Below are 22,185 nucleotides of genomic sequence, written 5' to 3'. Positions count from 1 at the left end.
GTGTGGCTTAGTTGGTAGCGTATGGCACCTACAACGCCAGAGTTACGGTTTCGATTCCCACGGGGGGACCAGTACGAAGATATATGGACTGTTAACTAGTGTAAATTAAGTCGCACTGGATAAAAGCGTCTGCTAAATCTTTATGTATGTTTATCTTGAGTAAGTAAAATTGATTTCAATTTCGACTACTAGGCGCATGCGTTCTGAAGAAGCAGCCAGGAAGGGGGACTCCAGTTTGGCATTCTAGGTACCAACATCAGTACTGCGTACGAGGGAAGCTATCGCCCGACTTCAAATACATGATCCTTGGCTAATCCTCCAGCCTCTTGGGAACGAAGATAATAACCCGTGCCGGAATTAGCTAGACACAAACACGAAAACAAAACAACGTTTAACATAAAACAAATTGGCTACTGTCGCTTTTCCTGATTTACAGGTTCCTTCCTCTCTCCGGGTTCGTTGAGGATGAGGTTCCCGACCATCAGACGGTGTCCTGGGGAAGGAGATGGGAAGAAGGAACTGGCACCTCCATTTAGGAACCCCTTTGTGCATGACTTGAGATTCACCCCGCTGGAAAAGGCAAAGGTAAGCGGAAAAAATATTACAACTGGTGCAACACGTAAACCAATGTTTATTTTTTTAATATATTTTTTTTATCGATAAGATTTATATAACGGGTTGCTAGCCAGCCAGCTAACTACCGATCAAGGTATTTAGCTGGCCTAACTGACTAGCAACTAGATAGAAGGCTGGCTACATGTTGCTCACTGGACTCGTATACTTTGGCTGCAAGTCTTGACAACAAGCTGGACAAATATTTGGAAACAGCGGCATTATCTTGCACATAAACCACGACACACAGGGGAGCAGCTATAAGACAACAATTCACATGTCCTGGTGTGGTTAGGCAACTTAGCTGATAAACCAGCCACCAATGTTAAGACATTATAATGTATTCAAATTATAATACAAGAGGATACGTCTTTTGTAAAAGAGTCACAAGAGGCCCCCCTGAACATCATCACTTGAGTTTAGTTGTGTATTCCTGCTCAGTCAGCATCTGGTCTGGTGTGGTTTGTCCATGTAAGCATTATGTTCTGCACTATGTTCTGTTGAACGCTGGGGGGGGTAATTAGTTAGCTAACAATGTATATTAGTATGAAATGGACCAGAGAATGCATGTATCCCACTTGATCCAAGCGTGCAGAGTTCAACAACCAGTAGTGACACTGAATATCACTACGCCAGCAACTCTTCCATTGCTTCTTCTATTAAAATGATGGCGCTTGACAGGTACAGCAAAGACAGTTCCGTATGAAGATAAGGCATAAAATTGCTTGTCCAATAGAAATCCCCGGTCACAATTTGTAAGCGATGTCATGGCGACGTTGGTTAGCTAAGCGCATGCGTAGAAACAGGTTATCGGGATTTCATGGTCGTCTCGCGGCGAACTGCGCATGTGCAGGACGTCAAATCAAACGCATTCCTTCAATATAAAGTTGTTGTTGATGAAAATGAAAAACGTGTCAGTTAGTAAATTTCACGAAATTGGAGTAATAAAATGTTTAACTACCTAAGAATCTAGGATTTGTGCCTTTAGATTTCGACTAAAAATTAACAACTAAGGAAGAGGTATTTTACATCTCATTGACTTGGCAAACTCCGTGAATCCACCGTTGTCATTTTCTGTATTCAGGGTTCACTGTAACATCGTGTTCAAATCAAATGTATATTTTGTTCTCCTTAATTGTCATTTGATTTATTTGTTTCGTTTATATGCTGAATTTCATTAAAAAGCCCTTAGCCTACCAATTTGTTTGAATTCAATATGCTGACTTTAAGCCCTTAAAACGATCAAGTGTATTTATTTGTAACAATTACACAGCAGCAGTCAAATAATTGGCTTTATACGCGGTACAGGTCAATGTGGAGGCTGATATACAGAGGCAGGCTTTAACAGAGTCAATGTGGAGGCTTCTATACAGGGTATTACGGCACAGAGTCAATGTTAGTAGACATTTTATACAGGGGGCCGAATACAAGTCTGACTTTGGAGCCCTTAACAACGGTACTTTACAGAAGTCAATGTGGAGGTTATATACAGGGGGTACGTTACAGAGTCAATGTGGAGTCAAATAATGCAATGGAGGCTATATACAGGGGGTAGAGTCAATGTGGAGGCTATACAGAGTCAATGTGGAGGCTATATACAGGGGTACGGTACAGAGTCAATGTGGAGACTATATACAGGGGGCAGTACAGAGTCAATGTGGAGGCTATATACAGGGTATGTTACGGTGCACAGAGTCAATGTGGAGGCTATATACAGGGTATTACGGTACAGAGTCAATGTGGAGGCTATATACAGGGGGTACAGGTACAGAGTCAATGTGGAGGCTATATACAGGGTATTACGGTACAGAGTCAATAACAATGTGGAGGCTATATACAGGGTATTACGGTACAGAGTCAATGTGGAGGCTATATACAGGGAGTAACAATAAGCGAGGCTTTATACAGGGTGTTACGGTGCAGAGTCAATGTGGAGGCTATATACCGGTACAGAAGTCAATGTGGAGGCTATATACGCAGTACAGAGTCAATACAATAGCGAGGCTTTATACAGGGTATTACGGTACAAAGTCAATGTGGAGACAATATAGTCAGGGGTACCGGTACAGAGTCAATGTGGAGGCTATATACAGGGTATTACGGTACAGAGTCAATAACAATAGCGAGGCTTTATACAGGGTGTTACGGTACAGAGTCAATGTACGGGAGACAATACAGGGGGTGAGCACAGAGTCAATGTGGAGGCTATATACAGGGGGTACGGTACAGAGTCAATGTCAATATACAATCAATGTGGAGGCTATATACAGGGTGTTACGGTACAGAGTCTATGTGGAGGCTATATACAGAGTCAATGTGGAGGTACAGAGTCAATGTGGAGGCAATATACAGGTCAATGTGGAGACTATACAGAGTACGGTACAGAGTCAATGTGGAGGCTATATACAGTACAAGTCAATGTGTTACCAGTACAGAGTCAATGTGGAGGCTATACCGGTACACAGAGTCAATGTGGAGGCTATATACAGGGCTATATACAGGGAGTACTGGTACAGAGTCAATGTGGAGGTTATATACATACAGAGTCAATGTGGAGGCTATATACAGGGGGTACCGGTACAGAGTCAATGTGGAGACTATATACAGGGGGTACAGAGTCAATGTGGAAGCTATATACAGAGTCAGTCAATGTGGAGGCTATATACAGGGGGTACCGGTACAGAGTCAATGTGGAGGCTATATACAGTACAGAGTCAATGTGGAGGCTATATCAATCAATGTGGAGGCTATATACAGGGTGTTACAGAGTCAAGAGTCAGGGGGTACTGATACAGAGTCAATGTGGAGGCTATATACAGGGTACCGGTACAGAGTCAATGTGGAGGCTATATACAGGGTGTTACGGTACAGAGTCAATGTGGAGGCTATATACAGGGGTAAATGCGGTACAGAGTCAATGTGGAGACTGATACAGTCAATGTGGAGGCTATATACTATATACAGGGTGGAGTACCGGTACAGAGTCAATGTGGAGGCTATATACGGTACAGAGTCAGGGGTGTTACGGTACACAGCACAGTCAATGTGGAGGCTATATACAGGGGTACTGATACAGAGTCAATGTGGAGGTTATATACAGTTGGTACTGGTACAGAGTCAACGTGGAGGTTATATACAGTTGGTACTGGTACAGAGTCAACGTGGAGGCTATATACAGGGTATGAGATGAGACAGCCTATAGGGAGGTCAGAGACCTGGCCGTGTGGTGCCAGGACAACAACCTCTCCCTCAATTTAAGTAAGACAAAGGGTCTATCATCTTCCAAACAGCATCCGACCCGCAGGAGCTACAAAGCTCAGTGCATATGGCACAGTACATCTCTGTGGTCGAGCTCCCTACCATCCCGATTTCTATACCAGGCGGTGTCAGAGGAAGGCCATAAAAATTTACCCCAGCCACCCAAGTCATAGACTGTTCTCTCTACTACTACACAATCTGGGGTGGACCTGCAAATCTATGGTGACCTAGGGGGGTTCTACCTGAATCTATAGTGACCTGGGGGTTCTACCTGACTCTATAGTGACCTGGGGGGGGTTCTACCTGAATCTATAGTGACCTGGGGGTTCTACCTGACTCTATAGTGACTTGGGGAGAATCTATAGTGAGTTCTACCTGAATCTATAGTGACCTGGGGGGTTCTACCTGAATCTATAGTGACCTGGGGGGGTTCTACCTGAATCTATAGTGACCTGGGGGGGTTCTACCTGAATCTATAGTGACCTGGGTTGGTTCTACCTGAATCTATAGTGACCTGGGGGGTTCTACCTGAATCTATAGTGACCTGGGTTGGTTCTACCTGAATCTATAGTGACCTGGGGGGGTTCTACCTGAATCTATAGTGACCTGGGGGTTCTACCTGAATCTATAGTGACCTGGGTGGGTTCTACCTGAATCTATAGTGACCTGGGGGGGTTCTACCTGAATCTATAGTGACCTGGGGGTTCTACCTGAATCTATAGTGACCTGGGGGGTTCTACCTGAATCTATAGTGACCTGGGGGGGTTCTACCTGAATCTATAGTGACCGAGGGTGATTCTACCTGAATCTTATATCCAGATAAACCAACAAGTCAATGAGGATTTAATTTCCCTATTAGAGACCTAACCATCCTTGAGACATTTACCGTCCCAGTCATAAATGTCACATTCCTATGCAAAATGTCTGCTTTATAATGTCTAACACTGAATCAGCCTGAAATATATTAAATGGAAGATAAAGCCACATGACTCCTTTCCTCTGGATCTGAATATAGTACGATCCTCCCTCTCTCTCTCTTTCCCCCCCTCTCTCTCTCTCTTTCCCCCTCTCTCTCTCTCTCTCTCTCTCTCCCTGTCTCTTTCTCTCTCTCTCTCTTCCTCCCCTCTCTCTTTCTCTCTCTCTCTTTCTCTCTTTCTCCCTCCCTCTCTCTCTCACTCTCTCTCTCTCTCTGTCTCTCTTTCTCCCTCCCCTCTCTCTCTCTCTCTCTCTCTCTCTCTGTCTCTCTTCCTCACCCCTCTCTCTCCCTCCCCTCTCTCTCTCCTCTACCCCCTCTCTTCATTCTTCACCCATCTCTTTCCACCCCCCACCCCCTCGGGCTCCAGTGTGCATCAGCGGTCTAAGGCATCTCAGTGCAAGAGCGTCACTGCAGTCCCTGGTTCGAATCCAGGATTTGCATCGCATCCGGCCGTGATTGGGAGTCCCGTAGGGCGGTGCACAATTGGCTCAGTGTCGTCCGGGTTAGGGGTTTGGCCTCAACATTCTGCCTGCATCACGCTGTAGGCCTCAGCATCTGCCTGCATCACGCTGTAGGCCTCAGCATCCTGCCTGCATCACGCTGTAGGCCTCAGCATCCTGCCTGCATCACACTGTAGGCCTCAGCATCCTGCCTGTATCACGCTGTGGGCCTCAGCATCCTGCCTGCATCACGCTGTAGGCCTCAGCATCCTGCCTGCATCACGCTGCCAGGCCTCAGCATCCACCTGCATCACGCTGTAGGCCTCAGCATCCTGCCTGCATCACACTGTAGGCCTCAGCATCCTGCCTGCATCACGCTCTAGGCCTCAGCATCCTGCCTGCATCACGCTGTAGGCATCAGCATCCTGCCTGCATCACGCTGTAGGCCTCAGCATCCCCTGCCTGCATCACGCTGTAGGCTGTTGTTGCTATTCTGTTTCTTTCTCTGTCAAGAGAATAACATTTAGGTGATTCCCTCCTAGTCAGGGCCTGAATTAGACCTGGGACACCAGGTGGTGATTCCCCTCTAGTCAGGGCCTCAGCATCCTTGCACCTGGGACACCAGGTGGGTGATTCACCTCTAGTCAGCATCCTGCCTGATTTAGACCTCCAGGACACCAGGTGATTCACCTCTAGTCAGGGACTGATTTAGACCTGGGACATCCGGTGGGTGTTTTCTAGTCTGGACTTTTAGACCTGGGACACCAGGAGGGTGATTCCCCTCTAGTCAGGGACTGATTTAGACCTGGGACACCAGGTGGGTGATTCCCCTCTAGTCAGGGACTGATTTAGACCTGGGACACCAGGTGGGTGATTCCCCTCTAGTCAGGGCTGATTTAGACCTGGGACACCAGGTGGGTGATTCCCCTCTAGTCAGGGCCTGATTTAGACCTGGGACACCAGGTGGGTGATTCACCTCTAGTCGGGGCCTGATTTAGACCTGGGACACCAGGTGGGTGATTCCCCTCTAGTCAGGGACTGATTTAGACCTGGGACACCAGGGGTGATTCCCCCTCTAGTCAGGGACTGATTTAGACCTGGGACACCAGGTGGGTGATTCCCCTCTAGTCAGGGACTGATTTAGACCTGGGACACCAGGTGGGTGATTCCCCCTCTAGTCAGGGACTGATTTAGACCTGGGACACCAGGTGGGTGATTCCCCTCTAGTCAGGGCCTGATTTAGTCACCTGATTTAGACCTGGGACACCAGGAGGGTGATTCCCCTCTAGTCAGGGACTGATTTAGACCTGGGACACCAGGTGGGTGATTCCCCTCTAGTCAGGGCCTGATTTAGACCTGGGACACCAGGTGGGTGGTTCCCCTCTAGTCAGGGACTGATTTAGACCTGGGACACCAGGTGGGTGATTCCCCTCTAGTCAGGGCCTGATTTAGACCTGGGACACCAGGTGGGTGCAGTTCATTATCAGGTAGAACAGGAAGCCAGTAGTTGTCTGGACCTCCAGGGTAGGACTGGAATAAACTCCTGCGTTAGAAGCTTGTGTCTCGATCGTAAATAAACTCCTGCGTTTGAAGCTAGTCTCCCGATCGTAAATGTCCCTCTTGTTTCAACTTATTCAACTCTCAAACTGTAATGAGAATCGTTTCCTCTGTGAAGCTGACCTCGGTGCTTTACTAGAATGTAGGCGAGGTTCCACCGCGGTTCACTTGGTATGTAGCCGTTATGTAAGTCTACACACCACTGAGACGGTCTGTGTCACAGTTGATAAGGGGGAGGGGCATTTCAAGTCCTGTTATAGTTGTAGGCCTATTGTCATGGTAACGTGGCTGAAACCACTGACTCTTCCTCCCCGTTTCAGTAACACAGCACATGTTTTCATTCAGTGTGGCTGTGCACGTATTCTCACACGTTTGGATTCTCTATAAATATTTCCCAGAATGCATTGCATTCATAATGTAGGTTATTCTGCTCTCCATTCAGGGTATCGGGCGGGAAAATTATTTTTTGTTGTTAATGTAGACCAATGAAAGTAATTTAAAATGAGTTTGAGACAGTGTAGGCTAGGTGAACTCTCCTCTCCTCTGGCCGTCTGTTGACCAGCTCTCTGAATGGTTGTTGGGGACATTGCTAGCATGGGTTTAGAACTCTGTTTGTGTCGTGGATGAAGGGGTGTCCTGTATATATAGTGGATAAAGGGGTGTCCACATACTGCTGTATATATAGTGGATGAAGGGGTGTCCTGTATATATAGTGGATGAAGGGGTGTCCTGTATATATAGTGGATGAAGGGGTGTCCTGTATATATAGTGGATGAAGGGGTGTCCTGTATATATAGTGGATGAAGGGGTGTCCTCATACTGCTGTATATATAGTGGATGAAGGGTGTCCTCATACTGCTGTATATATAGTGGATGAAGGGGTGTCCTGTATATATAGTGTATGAAGGGGTGTCCACATACTGCTATATATATAGTGGATGAAGGGGTGTCCTGTATATATAGTGTATGAAGGGGTGTCCTGTATATATAGTGGATGAAGGAGTGTCCCTGTATATAAATCAAATCAAATCAAATTTTATTTGTCACATACACATGGTTAACAGATGTTAATGCGAGTGTGAAATGCTTGTGCTTCTAGTTCCGACAATGCAGTAATAACCAACAAGTAATCTAACTAACAATTCCAAAACTACTGTCTTATACACAGTGTAAGGGGATAAAGAATATGTACATAAGGATATATGAATGAGTGATGGTACAGAGCACCTGTACTGACCTCGCCTTCTGGATGATAGCGGGGTGAACAGGCAGTGGCTCGGGTGGTTGATGTCCTTGATGATCTTTATGGCCTTCCTGTAACATCGGGTGGTGTAGGTGTCCTGGAGGGCAGGTAGTTTGCCCCCGGTGATGCGTTGTGCAGACCTCACTACCCTCTGGAGAGCCTTACGGTTGAGGGCGGAGCAGTTGCCGTACCAGGCGGTGATACAGCCCGCCAGGATGCTCTCGATTGTGCATCTGTAAAAGTTTGTGAGTGCTTTTGGTGACAAGCCAAATTTCTTCAGCCTCCTGAGGTTGAAGAGGCGCTGCTGCGCCTTCTTCACGATGCTGTCTGTGTGAGTGGACCAGTTCAGTTTGTCTGTGATGTGTATGCCGAGGAACTTAAAACTTGCTACCCTCTCCACTACTGTTCCATCGATGTGGATAGGGGGTGTTCCCCTCTGCTGTTTCCTGAAGTCCACAATCATCTCCTTAGTTTGTTGACGTTGAGTGTGAGGTTATTTTCCTGACACCACACTCCGAGGGCCCTCACCTCCTCCCTGTAGGCCGTCTCGTCGTTGTTGGTAATCAAGCCTACCACTGTTGTGTCGTCCGCAAACTTGATGATTGAGTTGGAGGCGTGGGTGGCCACGCAGTCGTGGGTGAACAGGAGTACAGGAGAGGGCTCAGCACGCACCCTGTGGGGCCCCAGTGTTGAGGATCAGCGGGGAGGAGATGTTGTTGCCTACCCTCACCACCTGGGGGCGGCCCGTCAGGAAGTCCAGTACCCAGTTGCACAGGGCGGGGTCGAGACCCAGGGTCTTGAGCTTGATGATGAGCTTGGAGGGTACTATGGTGTTGAATGCCGAGCTGTAGTCGATGAACAGTATTCTCACATAGGTATTCCTCTTGTCCAGATGGGTTAGGGCAGTGTGCAGTGTGGTTGAGATTGCATCATCTGTGGACCTATTTGGGCGGTAAGCAAATTGGAGTGGGTCTGGGGTGTCAGGTAGGGTGGAGGTGATATGGTCCTTGACTAGTCTCTCAAAGCACTTCATGATGACGGAAGTGAGTGCTACGGGGCGGTAGTCGTTTAGCTCAGTTACCTTAGCTTTCTTGGGAACAGGAACAATGGTGGCCTCTTGAAGCATGTGGGAACAGCAGACTGGTATAGGGATTGATTGAATATGTCCGTAAGCACACCGGCCAGCTGGTCTGCGCATGCTCTGAGGGCGCGGCTGGGCCTGCAGCCTTGCGAGGTTTAACACGTTTAAATGTCTTACTCACCTCGGCTGCAGTGAAGGAGAGACCGCATGTTTTCGTTGCAGGCCGTGTCAGTGGCACTGTATTGTCCTCAAAGCGGGCAAAAAAGTTATTTAGTCTGCCTGGGAGCAAGACATCCTGGTCCGTGACTGGGCTGGATTTCTTCTTGTAGTCCGTGATTGACTGTAGACCCTGCCACATGCCTCTTGTGTCTGAGCCGTTGAATTGAGATTCTACTTTGTCTCTGTACTGACGCTTAGCTTGTTTGATAGCCTTGCGGAGGGAATAGCTGCACTGTTTGTATTCGGTCATGTTACCAGTCACCTTGCCCTGATTAAAAGCAGTGGTTCGCGCTTTCAGTTCCACGCGAATGCTGCCATCAATCCACGGTTTCTGGTTAGGGAATGTTTTAATCGTTGCTATGGGAACGACATCTTCAACGCACGTTCTAATGAATGAAGGGGTGTCCTGTATATATAGTGTATGAAGGGGTGTCCTGTATATATAGTGTATGAAGGGGTGTCCACATACTGCTGTATATATAGTGTATGAAGGGGTGTCCTGTATATATAGAGTATGAAGGGGTGTCCTGTATATATAGTGTATGAAGGGGTGTCCTGTATATATAGAGTATGAAGGGGTGTCCCTGTATATATAGTGTATGAACTGTCCTATATATAGTGTATGAAGGGGTGTCCTGTATATATAGTGTATGAAGGGGTGTCCTGTATATATAGTATAGTGGATGAAGGGTGTCCTGTATATATAGTGTATGAAGGGGTGTCCTGTATATATAGTGGATGAAGGGGGGTGTCCTGTATATATAGTGTATGAAGGGGTGTCCTGTATATATAGTGGATGAAGGGGTGTCCTGTATATATAGTGGATGAAGGGGTGTCCTGTATATATAGTGGATGAAGGGGTGTCCTCATACTGCTGTATATATAGTGGATGAAGGGTGTCCTGTATATAGAGTATGAAGGGTGTCCTCCTCCTGTATATAGTCATACTGCTGTATATATAGTGTATGAAGGGTGTCCTGTATATAGAGTATGAAGGGGGTGTCTATCATACTGCTGTATATATAGTGGATGAAGGGGTGTCCTCATACTGCTGTATATATAGTGGATGAAGGGGTGTCCTGTATATATAGAGTATGAAGGGTGTCCTCATACTGCTGTGTATATAGTGGATGAAGGGTGTGTCCTGTATATATAGTGGATGAAGGGTGTCCTGTATATATAGTGGATGAAGGGGTGTCCTCATACTGCTGTGTATATAGTGATGAAGGGGTGTCCTGTATATATAGTGGATGAAGGGGTGTCCTGTATATATAGTGGATGAAGGGGTGTCCTCATACTGCTGTATATATAGTGTATGAAGGGTGTCCTGTATATATCATGAACTGTCCTGTATATATAGTGGATGAAGGGGTGTCCTGTATATATAGAGGATGAAGGGGTGTCCTCATACTGCTGTATATATAGTGGATGAAGGGTGTCCTCATACTGCTGTATATATAGTGGATGAAGGGGGTGTCCTGTATATATAGTGTATGAAGGGGTGTCCTCATACTGCTGTGTATATATGATGAAGTGTCCTCATACTGCTGTATATATAGTGGATGAAGGGGTGTCCTGTATATATAGTGGATGAAGGGGTGTCATACTGCTGTATATATAGTGGATGAAGGGGTGTCCTCATACTGCTGTATATATAGTGGATGAAGGGTGTCCTGTATATATAGTGGATGAAGGGGTGTCCTCATACTGCTGTGTATATAGTGTATGAATGGGGTGTCATGATGATGAAGAGACATATAAACGGTATATATAGTGGATGAAGGGGTGTCCTCATACTGCTGTATATAGTCTGGGACCTGTATATATAGTGGATGAAGGGTGTCCTGTATATATAGTGGATGAAGGGGCTACTGCTGTGTATATAGTACCTAACATGATGAGGAAGAGAGTGAGATCTGGGGACCACTAGGGTACCAGTCTAGAGTTGTATTATAGAGGGTAAAGAATGTCACACTGCTTGCTTAGCGTGACAACTTCCTCCTGATTCGGCCACTTTCCCCCCCGAGGCTCAAACCCCCAGGACGTCTGCCTGACAAACACGTGACCCCCTGAAGCGTCTTATTAACGCAGTCGATGACTGAAAAACGGTCTATTCAGGCTGGGTGGTGAGTTAGATATATTCTCATCTGCTACATGAGCCCAGAGGGATGTGTTGATCACCAGATGGTGTTTTAAAGCTCTGTTTCCCCCTTTTAATGTTATTTTTTGTCAGGTTGCTTTTACCAAATATGGTCGTAGTCGTGGTAGTCGATCCACTGGGATGTTTCTCCTGGCTGTGTTGACGTCTGTGAGTCTCTGTGTGGTTTACTGATAGTCCCAACTACCTCAGTCACTCTGTGTGGTTTTTAGACTGATCAGTCCCAACTACCAGTCAGTCACTACCAGTCAGTCACTCTGTGTGGTTTGACTGGTTACTGACAGTCCCAACTACCAGTCAGTCACTCTGTTTAGTTTGACTGTTAGTCCCAACTACCAGTCAGTCACTCAGGTGGTGGTTTGACTGACAGTCCCAACTACCAGTCAGTCACTCTGTGTGGTTTGACTGACAGTCCCAACTACCAGTCAGTCAGTGGTTTGACTGATAGTCCCAACTACCAGTCAGTCACTCTGTGTGGTGAGTTTGACTGATAGTCCCATCTGCTACAGTCAGTCACTCAGTCATCACCAGTGTGGTTTGACTGATAGTCCCAACTACCAGTCAGTCACTCTGGTGGTTTGACTGATAGTCCCAACTACCAGTCCAGGTGGTTTGACTGATAGTCCCAACTACCAGTCACTCTGTGTGGTTTGACTTTTAGTCCCAACTACCAGTCAGTCCCAACTCAGTCTGTGTGGTTTGACTGATAGTCCCAACTACCAGTCAGTCACTCTGTGTGGTTTGACTGACAGTCCCAACTACCAGTCAGTCTCTGTGTGGTTTGACTGATAGTCCCAACTACCAGTCAGTCACTCTGTGTGGTTTGACTGATAGTCCCAACTACCAGTCAGTCACTCTGTGTGGTTTGACTGACAGTCCCAACTACCAGTCAGTCACTCTGTGTGGTTTGACTGATAGTCCCAACTACCAGTCAGTCACTCTGTGTGGTTTGACTGATAGTCCCAACTACCAGTCAGTCACTCTGTGTGGTTTGACTGATAGTCCCAACTAGTCCCAACTACCAGTCAGTCACTCTGTGTGGTTTGACTGATAGTCCCAACTACCAGTCAGTCACTCTGTGTGGTTTGACTGACAGTCCCAACTACCAGTCAGTCACTCTGTGTGGTTTGACTGATAGTCCCAACTACAAGTCAGTAGTTGATAGCCAACTACCACTATCCCTTTAAAAGGAGAAGGAGCCAACCACTATCCCTTTAAAAGGAGAAGGAGCCAACCACTATCCCTTTAAAGGGAGCCAACCGCTATCCCTTTAAAAGGAGAAGGAGCCAACCACTATCCCTTTAAAAGGAGAAGGAGCCAACCACTATCCCTTTAAAAGGAGAAGGAGCCAACCGCTATCCCTTTAAAAGGAGAAGGAGCCAACCGCTATCCCTTTAAAAGGAGAAGGAGCCAACCACTATCCCTTTAAAAGGAGAAGGAGCCAACCACTATCCCTTTAAAAGGAGAAGGAGCCAACCACTATCCCTTTAAAAGGAGAAGGAGCCAACTGCTATCCCTTTAAAAGGAGAAGGAGCCAACCACTATCCCTTTAAAAGGAGAAGGAGCCAACTGCTATCCCTTTAAAAGGAGATGGAGCCAACCACTATCCCTTTAAAAGGAGAAGGAGCCAACCGCTATCCCTTTAAAAGGAGATGGAGCCAACCGCTATCCCTTTAAAAGGAGAAGGAGCCAACCACTATCCCTTTGAAAGGAGAAGGAGCCAACTGCTATCCCTTTAAAAGGAGATGGAGCCAACCACTATCCCTTTAAAGGAGAAGGAGCCAACCACTATCCCTTTAAAAGGAGAAGGAGCCAACCAGTATCCCTTTAAAAGGAGAAGGAGCCAACCACTATCCCTTTAAAGGGAGCCAACCACTATCCCTTTAAAGGGAGCCAACCACTATCCCTTTAAAATGAGAATATATACAGGACACCCCTTCATACACTATATATACAGCAGTATGTGGACACCCCTTCAAATGAGTGGATTCGGCTATTTCAGCCACACCCGTTGCTGACAGGTGTATAAAATCGAGCACACATCCATGCAATCTCCATAGACAAACATTACCAGTAGAATGGCCTTACTAAAGACTTCAGTGACTCTCAACGTGGCAACGTCATAGGATGCCACCTTTCCAACAAGTCAAAATCGTCAAATTTCTGCCCTGCTAGAGCTGCCCCCCCGGGTCAACTGTTTTTTAAAAAATTGTATTGATTTCACCTTTATTTAACCAGGTAGACTAGTTGAGAACACCTTTATTTAACCAGGTAGACTAGTTGAGAACACCTTTATTTAACCAGGTAGTCTAGTTGAGAACACCTTTATTTAACCAGGTAGACTAGTTGAGAACACCTTTATTTAACCAGGTAGACTAGTTGAGAACACCTTTATTTAACCAGGTAGACTAGTTGAGAACACCTTTATTTAACCAGGTAGACTAGTTGAGAACACCTTTATTTAACCAGGTAGACTAGTTGAGAACACCTTTATTTAACCAGGTAGACTAGTTGAGAACACCTTTATTTAACCAGGTAGACTAGTTGAGAACACCTTTATTTAACCAGGTAGACTAGTTGAGAACACCTTTATTTAACCAGGTAGTCTAGTTGAGAACACCTTTATTTAACCAGGTAGACTAGTTGAGAACACCTTTATTTAACCAGGTAGACTAGTTGAGAACACCTTTATTTAACCAGGTAGACTAGTTGAGAACACCTTTATTTAACCAGGTAGACTAGTTGAGAACAACTCATTTACAACTGCGACCTGGCCAAGATAAAGCAAAGCAGTGTGAACAGACAACAACACAGAGTTACACATGGAATAAACAAAACATACAGTCAATAACACCATAGACATAAAATCTATATACAGTGTGTACAAATGAGGTAAGATTAGGGAGGTAAAGGCAATAAATAGTTACGGAGGGTCGTCACAGTTACGGAGGGTCGTCACAGAGTGGGAGGGTCGTCACAGAGTGGGAGGGTAGTCACAGAGTGGGAGGGTCGTCACAGTTTGGGAGGGTCGTCACAGAGTGGGAGGGTCGTTACAGAGTGGGAGGGTCGTCACAGTTTGGGAGGGTCGTCACAGTTACGGAGAGTCGTCACAGTTACGGAGGGTCGTCACAGAGTGGGAGGGTCGTCACAGAGTGGGAGGGTCGTCACAGTTACGGAGGGTCGTCACAGAGTGGGAGGGTCGTCACAGAGTGGGAGGGTCGTCACAGAGTGGGAGGGTCATCACAGAGTGGGAGGATCATCACAGAGTGGGAGGGTCGTCACAGTTTGGTGGATGCCAGGAGAACGCTAGCTGCCCCAATATACAGTGCCCACTGTAAAGTTTGGTGGATCTATCCAAGCTGTTCCTGTCTGCCTGCAGCTCTCTTCTATCTATCCAAGGTGTCTGTCTACAGCTCTCTTCTATCTATCCAAGCTGTCTGTCTGTCTGCAGCTCTCTTCTATCTATCCAAGCTGTCTGTCTACAGCTCTGTTCTATCTATCCAAGCTGTCTGTCTACAGCTCTCTTCTATCTATCCAAGCTGTCTGTCTACAGCTCTCTTCTATCTATCCAAGCTGTCTGTCTGTAGCTCTCTTCTATCTATCCAAGCTGTCTGTCTACAGCTCTCTTCTATTTACATTTACATTTAAGTCATTTAGCTGTCTGTCTGTAGACAAGCTGTCTTATCTATTTACAGAGCGACTTATCCAAGCTGTCTGTCTACAGCTCTCTTCTATCTATCCAAGGTGTCTGTCTGCAGCTCTCTTCTATCTGCAAGGTGTCTGTCTACAGCTCTCTTCTATCTATCCAAGCTGTCTGTCTGTCTACAGCTCTCTTCTATCTATCCAAGGTGTCTGTCTGCAGCTCTCTTCTATCTATCCAAGCTGTCTGTCTGCAGCTCTCTTCTATCTATCCAAGCTGTCTGTCTGCAGCTCTCTTCTATCTATCCAAGCTGTCTGTCTGCAGCTCTCTTCTATCCAAGCTGTCTGTCTGCAGCTCTCTTCTATCTATCCAAGCTGTCTGTCTACAGCTCTCTTCTATCTATCCAAGCTGTCTGTCTGTCTACAGCTCTCTTCTATCTATCCAAGCTGTCTGTCTGCAGCTGTCTGTCTGTCTACACCTCTTCTATCTATCCAAGGTGTCTGTCTGCAGCTCTCTTCTATCTATCCAAGCTGTCTGTCTACAGCTCTCTTCTATCTATCCAAGCTGTCTGTCTTCTCCAAGGTGTCTGTCTGCAGCTCTCTTCTATCTATCCAAGCTGTCTGTCTGTCTACAGCTCTCTTCTATCTATCCAAGCTGTCTGTCTGCAGCTCTCTTCTATCTATCCAAGCTGTCTGTCTGCAGCTCTCTTCTATCTATCCAAGCTGTCTGTCTACAGCTCTCTTCTATCTATCCAAGCTGTCTGTCTACAGCTTCTCTAAGTCATTTAGCAGACGCTCTATCCAGAGCTGTCCAAGCTGTCTGTCTACAGCTCTCTTCTATCTATCCAAGGTGTCTGTCTACTATCCAAGCTGTCTGTCTACAGCTCTCTTCTATCTATCCAAGCTGTCTGTCTGCTCTCTTCTATCTATCCAGCTGTCTCTTCTTCTATCTATCCAAGGTGTCTGTCTGCAGCTCTCTTCTATCTATCCAAGCTGTCTGTCTGCTCTCTTCTATCTATCCAAGCTGTCTGTCTGCAGCTCTCTTCTATCTATCCAAGCTGTCTGTCTGCAGCTCTCTTCTATCTATCCAAGCTGTCTGTCTGCAGCTCTCTTCTATCTATCCAAGCTGTCTGTCTGTCTACAGCTCTCTTCTATCTATCCAAGGTGTCTGTCTACAGCTCTCTTCTATCTATCCAAGCTGTCTGTCTGTCTACAGCTCTCTTCTATCTATCCAAGCTGTCTGTCTACAGCTCTCTTCTATCTATCCAAGCTGTCTGTCTACAGCTCTCTTCTATCTATCCAAGCTGTCTGTCTGCAGCTCTCTTCTATCTATCAAGGTGTCTGTCTCTCTTCTATCTATCCAAGCTGTCTGTCTGTCTACACCTCTCTTCTATCTATCCAAGCTGTCTGTCTGTCTACAGCTCTCTTCTATCTATCCAAGGTGCTGTCTACAGCTCTCTTCTATCTATCTGTCTACAGCTCTCTTCTATCTATCCAAGCTGTCTGTCTACATCTCTCTTCTATCTATCCAAGCTGTCTGTCTAGCTCTCTTCTATCTATCCAGCTGTCTGTCTTCTATCTATCCAAGCTGTCTGTCTACATCTCTCTTCTATCTATCCAAGCTGTCTGTCTACATCTCTCTTCTCCATCTTTGTCTCCATTCAGATAGCGTTGATGACGGTGACTCTGTTCCCCATCCGGTTGTTCCTGGCAGCCTTCATGATGCTGCTGGCCTGGCCCTTCGCCTTCATCGCCTCTGTGGGACGCAACGAGATGGTGGTGGAACCCCAGTCTCTATGGAGGAAGTATGTATACCAACCTAACCCATGACCCCTATAACCTTTAACCCCTATCCATCTGACCCTAACCCCAACTCTATGTGGGATGCCAACGAGATGGTGGTGGAACCCCAGTCTCTATGGAGGAAGTATGTATACCAACCTAACCCATGACCCCTATAACCTTTAACCCCTATCCATCTGACCCTAACCCCAACTCTCTGTGAGATGCCAACGAGATGGTGGTGGAACCCCAGTCTCTATGGAGGAAGTATGTATACCAACCTAACCCATGACCCCTATAACCTTTAACCCCTATCCATCTGACCCTAACCCCAACTCTATGTGGGATGCCAACGAGATGGTGGTGGAACCCCAGTCTCTATGGAGAAGTATGTATACCAATAACCCCTTATATAACATTAACCTTTATCCATCTGATTAACCCCAACTCTCATGTGAAGGACAGGGGATGTGGTGGACAACCACAGTCTCTAACAGGAACTCTGAGATACAATGAACCTCATGACCCCTATAACCTTTAACCCCTATCCATCTGACCCTAACCCCAACTCTCTGTGGTGCCAGCTGAGATGGTGGTGGAACCCCAGTCTCTATGGAGGAAGTATGTATACCAACCAACAGATGAGAGGATAACCTTTAACACTATCCATCTGACCCTAAGGAAAGGGTTAGAGATGCCAACAGATGGTGGTTGGAGACCCCAACAGAGGAAATGTTACCAACCTAACCCAGAGGAAACCTTTAACACTATCCATCTGAGGGTTAACCCCAACTCAACAGAGATGAGGAAAGGGTGGTGGAACTACAACAGATGGAGGAAGGGTTATAGACACCTACAACAGACCCCTAAAGGGTTTAACCCTATCCAACAGAGAGGAAAGGGTTGTGAGATGCAACAGAGAAAGTTGGTTATAGACACTACTTTACAGAAAAGATTAAACAACAACAGAGAAGGACATGGAAGGACAGGGGACAGTGAGGGACAAAGGGTTCTAACACTCACTCAGAGAAAGGGTTATAGTTCACTACAACAGATGAAAGGGGTTCACTGACTACATGAACCCTCAGAGGAAAGGGTTATGAGACACTACAACAGAGGAAAGGGTTATAGACACTACAACAGAGAGAGGAAAGGGTTATAGACACTACAACAGAGAGGAAAGGGTTATAGACACTACAACAGAGGAAAGGGTTAGAGACACTACAACAGAGGAAAGGGTTATAGACACTACAACAGAGGAAAGGGTTATAGACACTACAACAGAGAGAGGAAAGGGTTATAGACACTACAACAGAGAGAGGAAAGGGTTATAGACACTACAACAGAGGAAAGGGTTATAGACACTACAACAGAGAGGAAAGGGTTAGAGACACTACAACAGAGAGAGGAAATGGTTATAGACACTACAACAGAGAGAGGAAAGGGTTATAGACACTACAACAGAGAGAGGAAAGGGTTATAGACACTACAACAGAGAGAGGAAATGGTTTTTGACACTACAGGGATGCTGGTCCATGTTGACTCAAATGCTTCCCCAGTTGTCAAGTTGTCTGGAAGTCCTTGGGGTGGTGGACCAATTTTGAGCGTGAAAAACCCAGCAGCGTTGCTGTTCTTGACACAAACCGGTGCGCCTGGCACCTACTACCATAACCCCGTTCAAAGCCCCTTGAATCTTTTGTCTTGTCCATTCACCCTCTGAACGGCACACATACACAATCCATGTCTCAATTGTCTCAAGGCTTAAAATACATTATTTAACCAGGTCTCCTCCCCTTCATCTACACTGATTGAAGTGGATTTAACAGGTGGGATCAATAAGGGATCAATATCTTTCACCTGGTCAGTCTATGTCATGGAAAGAGCAGGTGTTCTTAATGTTTTGTTCACTCAGTGTATTTTGGTCTGTTTGAATTCATTAGTTTCTAATTCTGGTCGTGAATTAGGCTACATAACTGTTGAATAGAGGGTAGTGTCGTGGGTTGCCTCAGCCAGAGAGAGTTAGTGTGTCAATGTTTGACGACTGCCTGAGCCAGTCCCCTGTGGATTGGAGAAGCTTCTGGTGACTCTCCTCTCCTCTCCTCCTCTCCTCTCCTCTCCTCTCCTCTCCTCTCCTCTCCTGTCTCCTCTCCTCTCCTCTCCTGTCCTCTCCTGTCCTCTCTCCTCTCCTCTCCTCTCCTCTCCTCTCCTCTCCTCTCCTCTCCTCTCCTCCTACTACAGTAGTGGTCTGTCTCATCACACCCAGTGGGGAGTAAATGAGATGTGACTCATACTTAGAGAGGTGACAGCCTGCCTGTCAGGACACTGTCGTGTGATCTACTGTCTCTATCTGGGGGATGTTGTGTTGTAGAGCTGTGTGGTTTACTGTCTCTATCTGGGGGGATGTTGTGTTGTAGAGCTGTGTGGTTTACTGTCTCTGTCTGGGGGATGTTGTGTTGTAGAGCTGTGTGGTTTACTGTCTCTATCTGGGGATGTTGTCTTGTAGAGCTGTGTGGTTTACTGTCTCTGTCTGGGGGATGTTGTGTTGTAGAGCTGTGTGGTTTACTGTCTCTATCTGGGGGGATGTTGTGTTGTAGAGCTGTGTGGTTTACTGTCTCTATCTGGGGGGATGTTGTGTTGTAGAGCTGTGTGATCTACTGTCTCTATCTGGGGGATGTTGTCTTCTAGAGCTGTGTGGTTTACTGTCTCTATCTGGGGGATGTTGTAGAGCTGTGTGGTTTACTGTCTCTATCTGGGGGATGTTGTGTTGTAGAGCTGTGTGGTTTACTGTCTCTATCTGGGGGGATGTTGTGTTGTAGAGCTGTGTGGTTTACTGTCTCTGTCTGGGGGATGTTGTCTTCTAGAGCTGTGTGGTTTACTGTCTCTGTCTGGGGGATGTTGTGTTGTAGAGCTGTGTGGTTTACTGTCTCTGTCTGGGGGATGTTGTCTTCTAGAGCTGTGTGGTTTACTGTCTCTATCTGGGGGGATGTTGTGTTGTAGAGCTGTGTGGTTTACTGTCTCTGTCTGGGGGATGTTGTCTTCTAGAGCTGTGTGGTTTACTGTCTCTGTCTGGGGGATGTTGTAGAGCTGTGTGGTTTACTGTCTCTATCTGGGGGATGTTGTGTTGTAGAGCTGTGTGGTTTACTGTCTCTATCTGGGGGGATGTTGTGTTGTAGAGCTGTGTGGTTTACTGTCTCTATCTGGGGGATGTTGTAGAGCTGTGTGGTTTACTGTCTCTATCTGGGGGATGTTGTGTTGTAGAGCTGTGTGGTTTACTGTCTCTATCTGGGGGATGTTGTGTTGTAGAGCTGTGTGGTTTACTGTCTCTATCTGGGGGATGTTGTAGAGCTGTGTGGTTTACTGTCTCTATCTGGGGGATGTTGTAGAGCTGTGTGGTTTACTGTCTCTATCTGGGGGGATGTTGTGTTGTAGAGCTGTGTGGTTTACTGTCTCTATCTGGGGGATGTTGTAGAGCTGTGTGGTTTACTGTCTCTATCTGGGGGGATGTTGTGTTGTAGAGCTGTGTGGTTTACTGTCTCTATCTGGGGGATGTTGTGTTGTAGAGCTGTGTGGTTTACTGTCTCTATCTCGGGGGATGTTGTGTTGTAGAGCTGTGTGGTTTACTGTCTCTGTCTGGGGGATGGTGTTGTAGAGCTGTGTGGTTTACTGTCTCTGTCTGGGGATGTTGTGTTGTAGAGCTGTGTGGTTTACTGTCTCTATCTGGGGGATGTTGTGTTGTAGAGCTGTGTGGTTTACTGTCTCTATCTGGGGATGTTGTGTTGTAGAGCTGTGTGGTTTACTGTCTCTGTCTGGGGGATGTTGTGTTGTAGAGCTGTGTGGTTTACTGTCTCTATCTGGGGGATGTTGTGTTGTAGAGCTGTGTGGTTTACTGTCTCTGTCTGGGGGATGTTGTGTTGTAGAGCTGTGTGGTTTACTGTCTCTGTCTGGGGGATGTTGTGTTGTAGAGCTGTGTGGTTTACTGTCTCTATCTGGGGGGATGTTGTGTTGTAGAGCTGTGTGGTTTACTGTCTCTATCTGGGGGGATGTTGGAGAGCTGTGTGGTTTACTGTCTCTGTCTGGGGATGTTGTGTTGTAGAGCTGTGTGGTTTACTGTCTCTGTCTGGGGGATGTTGTGTTGTAGAGCTGTGTGGTTTACTGTCTCTGTCTGGGGATGTTGTCTTGTAGAGCTGTGTGGTTTACTGCTGTCTGGGGGATGGTTTACTGTCTCTGTCTGGGGATGTTGTGTTGTAGAGCTGTGTGGTTTACTGCCTCCACATTACATATTATACTGCCTCCACATTACATTATACTGCCTCACATTACATTATACTGCCTCACATTACATTATACTGCCTCACATTACATTATACTGCCTCCAGGTCACATTACATTATACTGCCTCCTCATTACATTACACTGCCTCCACATTACATTATACTGCCTCCACATTACAGTATACTGCCTCCACATTACATTACATTATACTGCCTCCACATTACATTATACTGCCTCCACATTACATTATACTGCCTCCACATTACAGTATACTGCCTCCACATTACATTATACTGCCTCACATTACATTATACTGCCTCCACATTACATTATACTGCCTCCACATTACATTATACTGCCTCCACATTACATTATACTGCCTCCACATTACATTATACTGCCTCCACATTACATTATACTGCCTCCATATTACAGTATACTGCCTCCACATTACATTATACTGCCTCCACATTACATTATACTGCCTCACATTACATTATACTGCCTCCAGGTCACATTACATTATACTGCCTCCTCCTTACATTACACTGCCTCCACATTACATTATACTGCCTCCACATTACAGTATACTGCCTCCACATTACATTACATTATACTGCCTCCACATTACATTATACTGCCTCCACATTACATTATACTGCCTCCACATTACAGTATACTGCCTCCACATTACATTATACTGCCTCACATTACATTATACTGCCTCCACATTACATTATACTGCCTCCACATTACATTATACTGCCTCCACATTACATTATACTGCCTCACATTACATTATACTGCCTCCACATTACATTATACTGCCTCCACATTACATTATACTGCCTCCACATTACATTATACTGCCTCCACATTACATTATACTGCCTCCATATTACAGTATACTGCCTCCACATTACATTATACTGCCTCCACATTACATTA

The 22,185-nt window shown here is 46.2% G+C and overlaps 2 protein-coding genes across 2 annotated transcripts in view; both read left to right on the top strand.

Annotated features, from left to right (window-relative positions):
* Positions 1–22,185, top strand: part of LOC135575108 (doublecortin domain-containing protein 2-like) — a 492,912-nt gene that overhangs the window by 397,933 nt on the left and 72,794 nt on the right. The gene's annotated exons all lie outside the window — the stretch shown is intronic.
* LOC135574908 (lysophosphatidylcholine acyltransferase 1-like) overlaps positions 135–22,185 on the top strand; it is a 24,460-nt gene continuing 2,409 nt past the window's right edge. The window contains exons 1-2 of the mRNA XM_065027034.1: positions 135–585; positions 16,849–16,988. Coding sequence (XP_064883106.1) covers positions 466–585; positions 16,849–16,988 — 260 coding nt within the window. The 5' untranslated portion in view covers positions 135–465. The remainder of the gene's footprint in view (positions 586–16,848; positions 16,989–22,185) is intronic.

Source organism: Oncorhynchus nerka, linkage group LG14, assembly GCF_034236695.1.
Source record: "Oncorhynchus nerka isolate Pitt River linkage group LG14, Oner_Uvic_2.0, whole genome shotgun sequence".
NCBI lineage: Eukaryota > Metazoa > Chordata > Actinopteri > Salmoniformes > Salmonidae > Oncorhynchus > Oncorhynchus nerka.
This window is presented reverse-complemented; position numbering and strand designations above follow the sequence as displayed.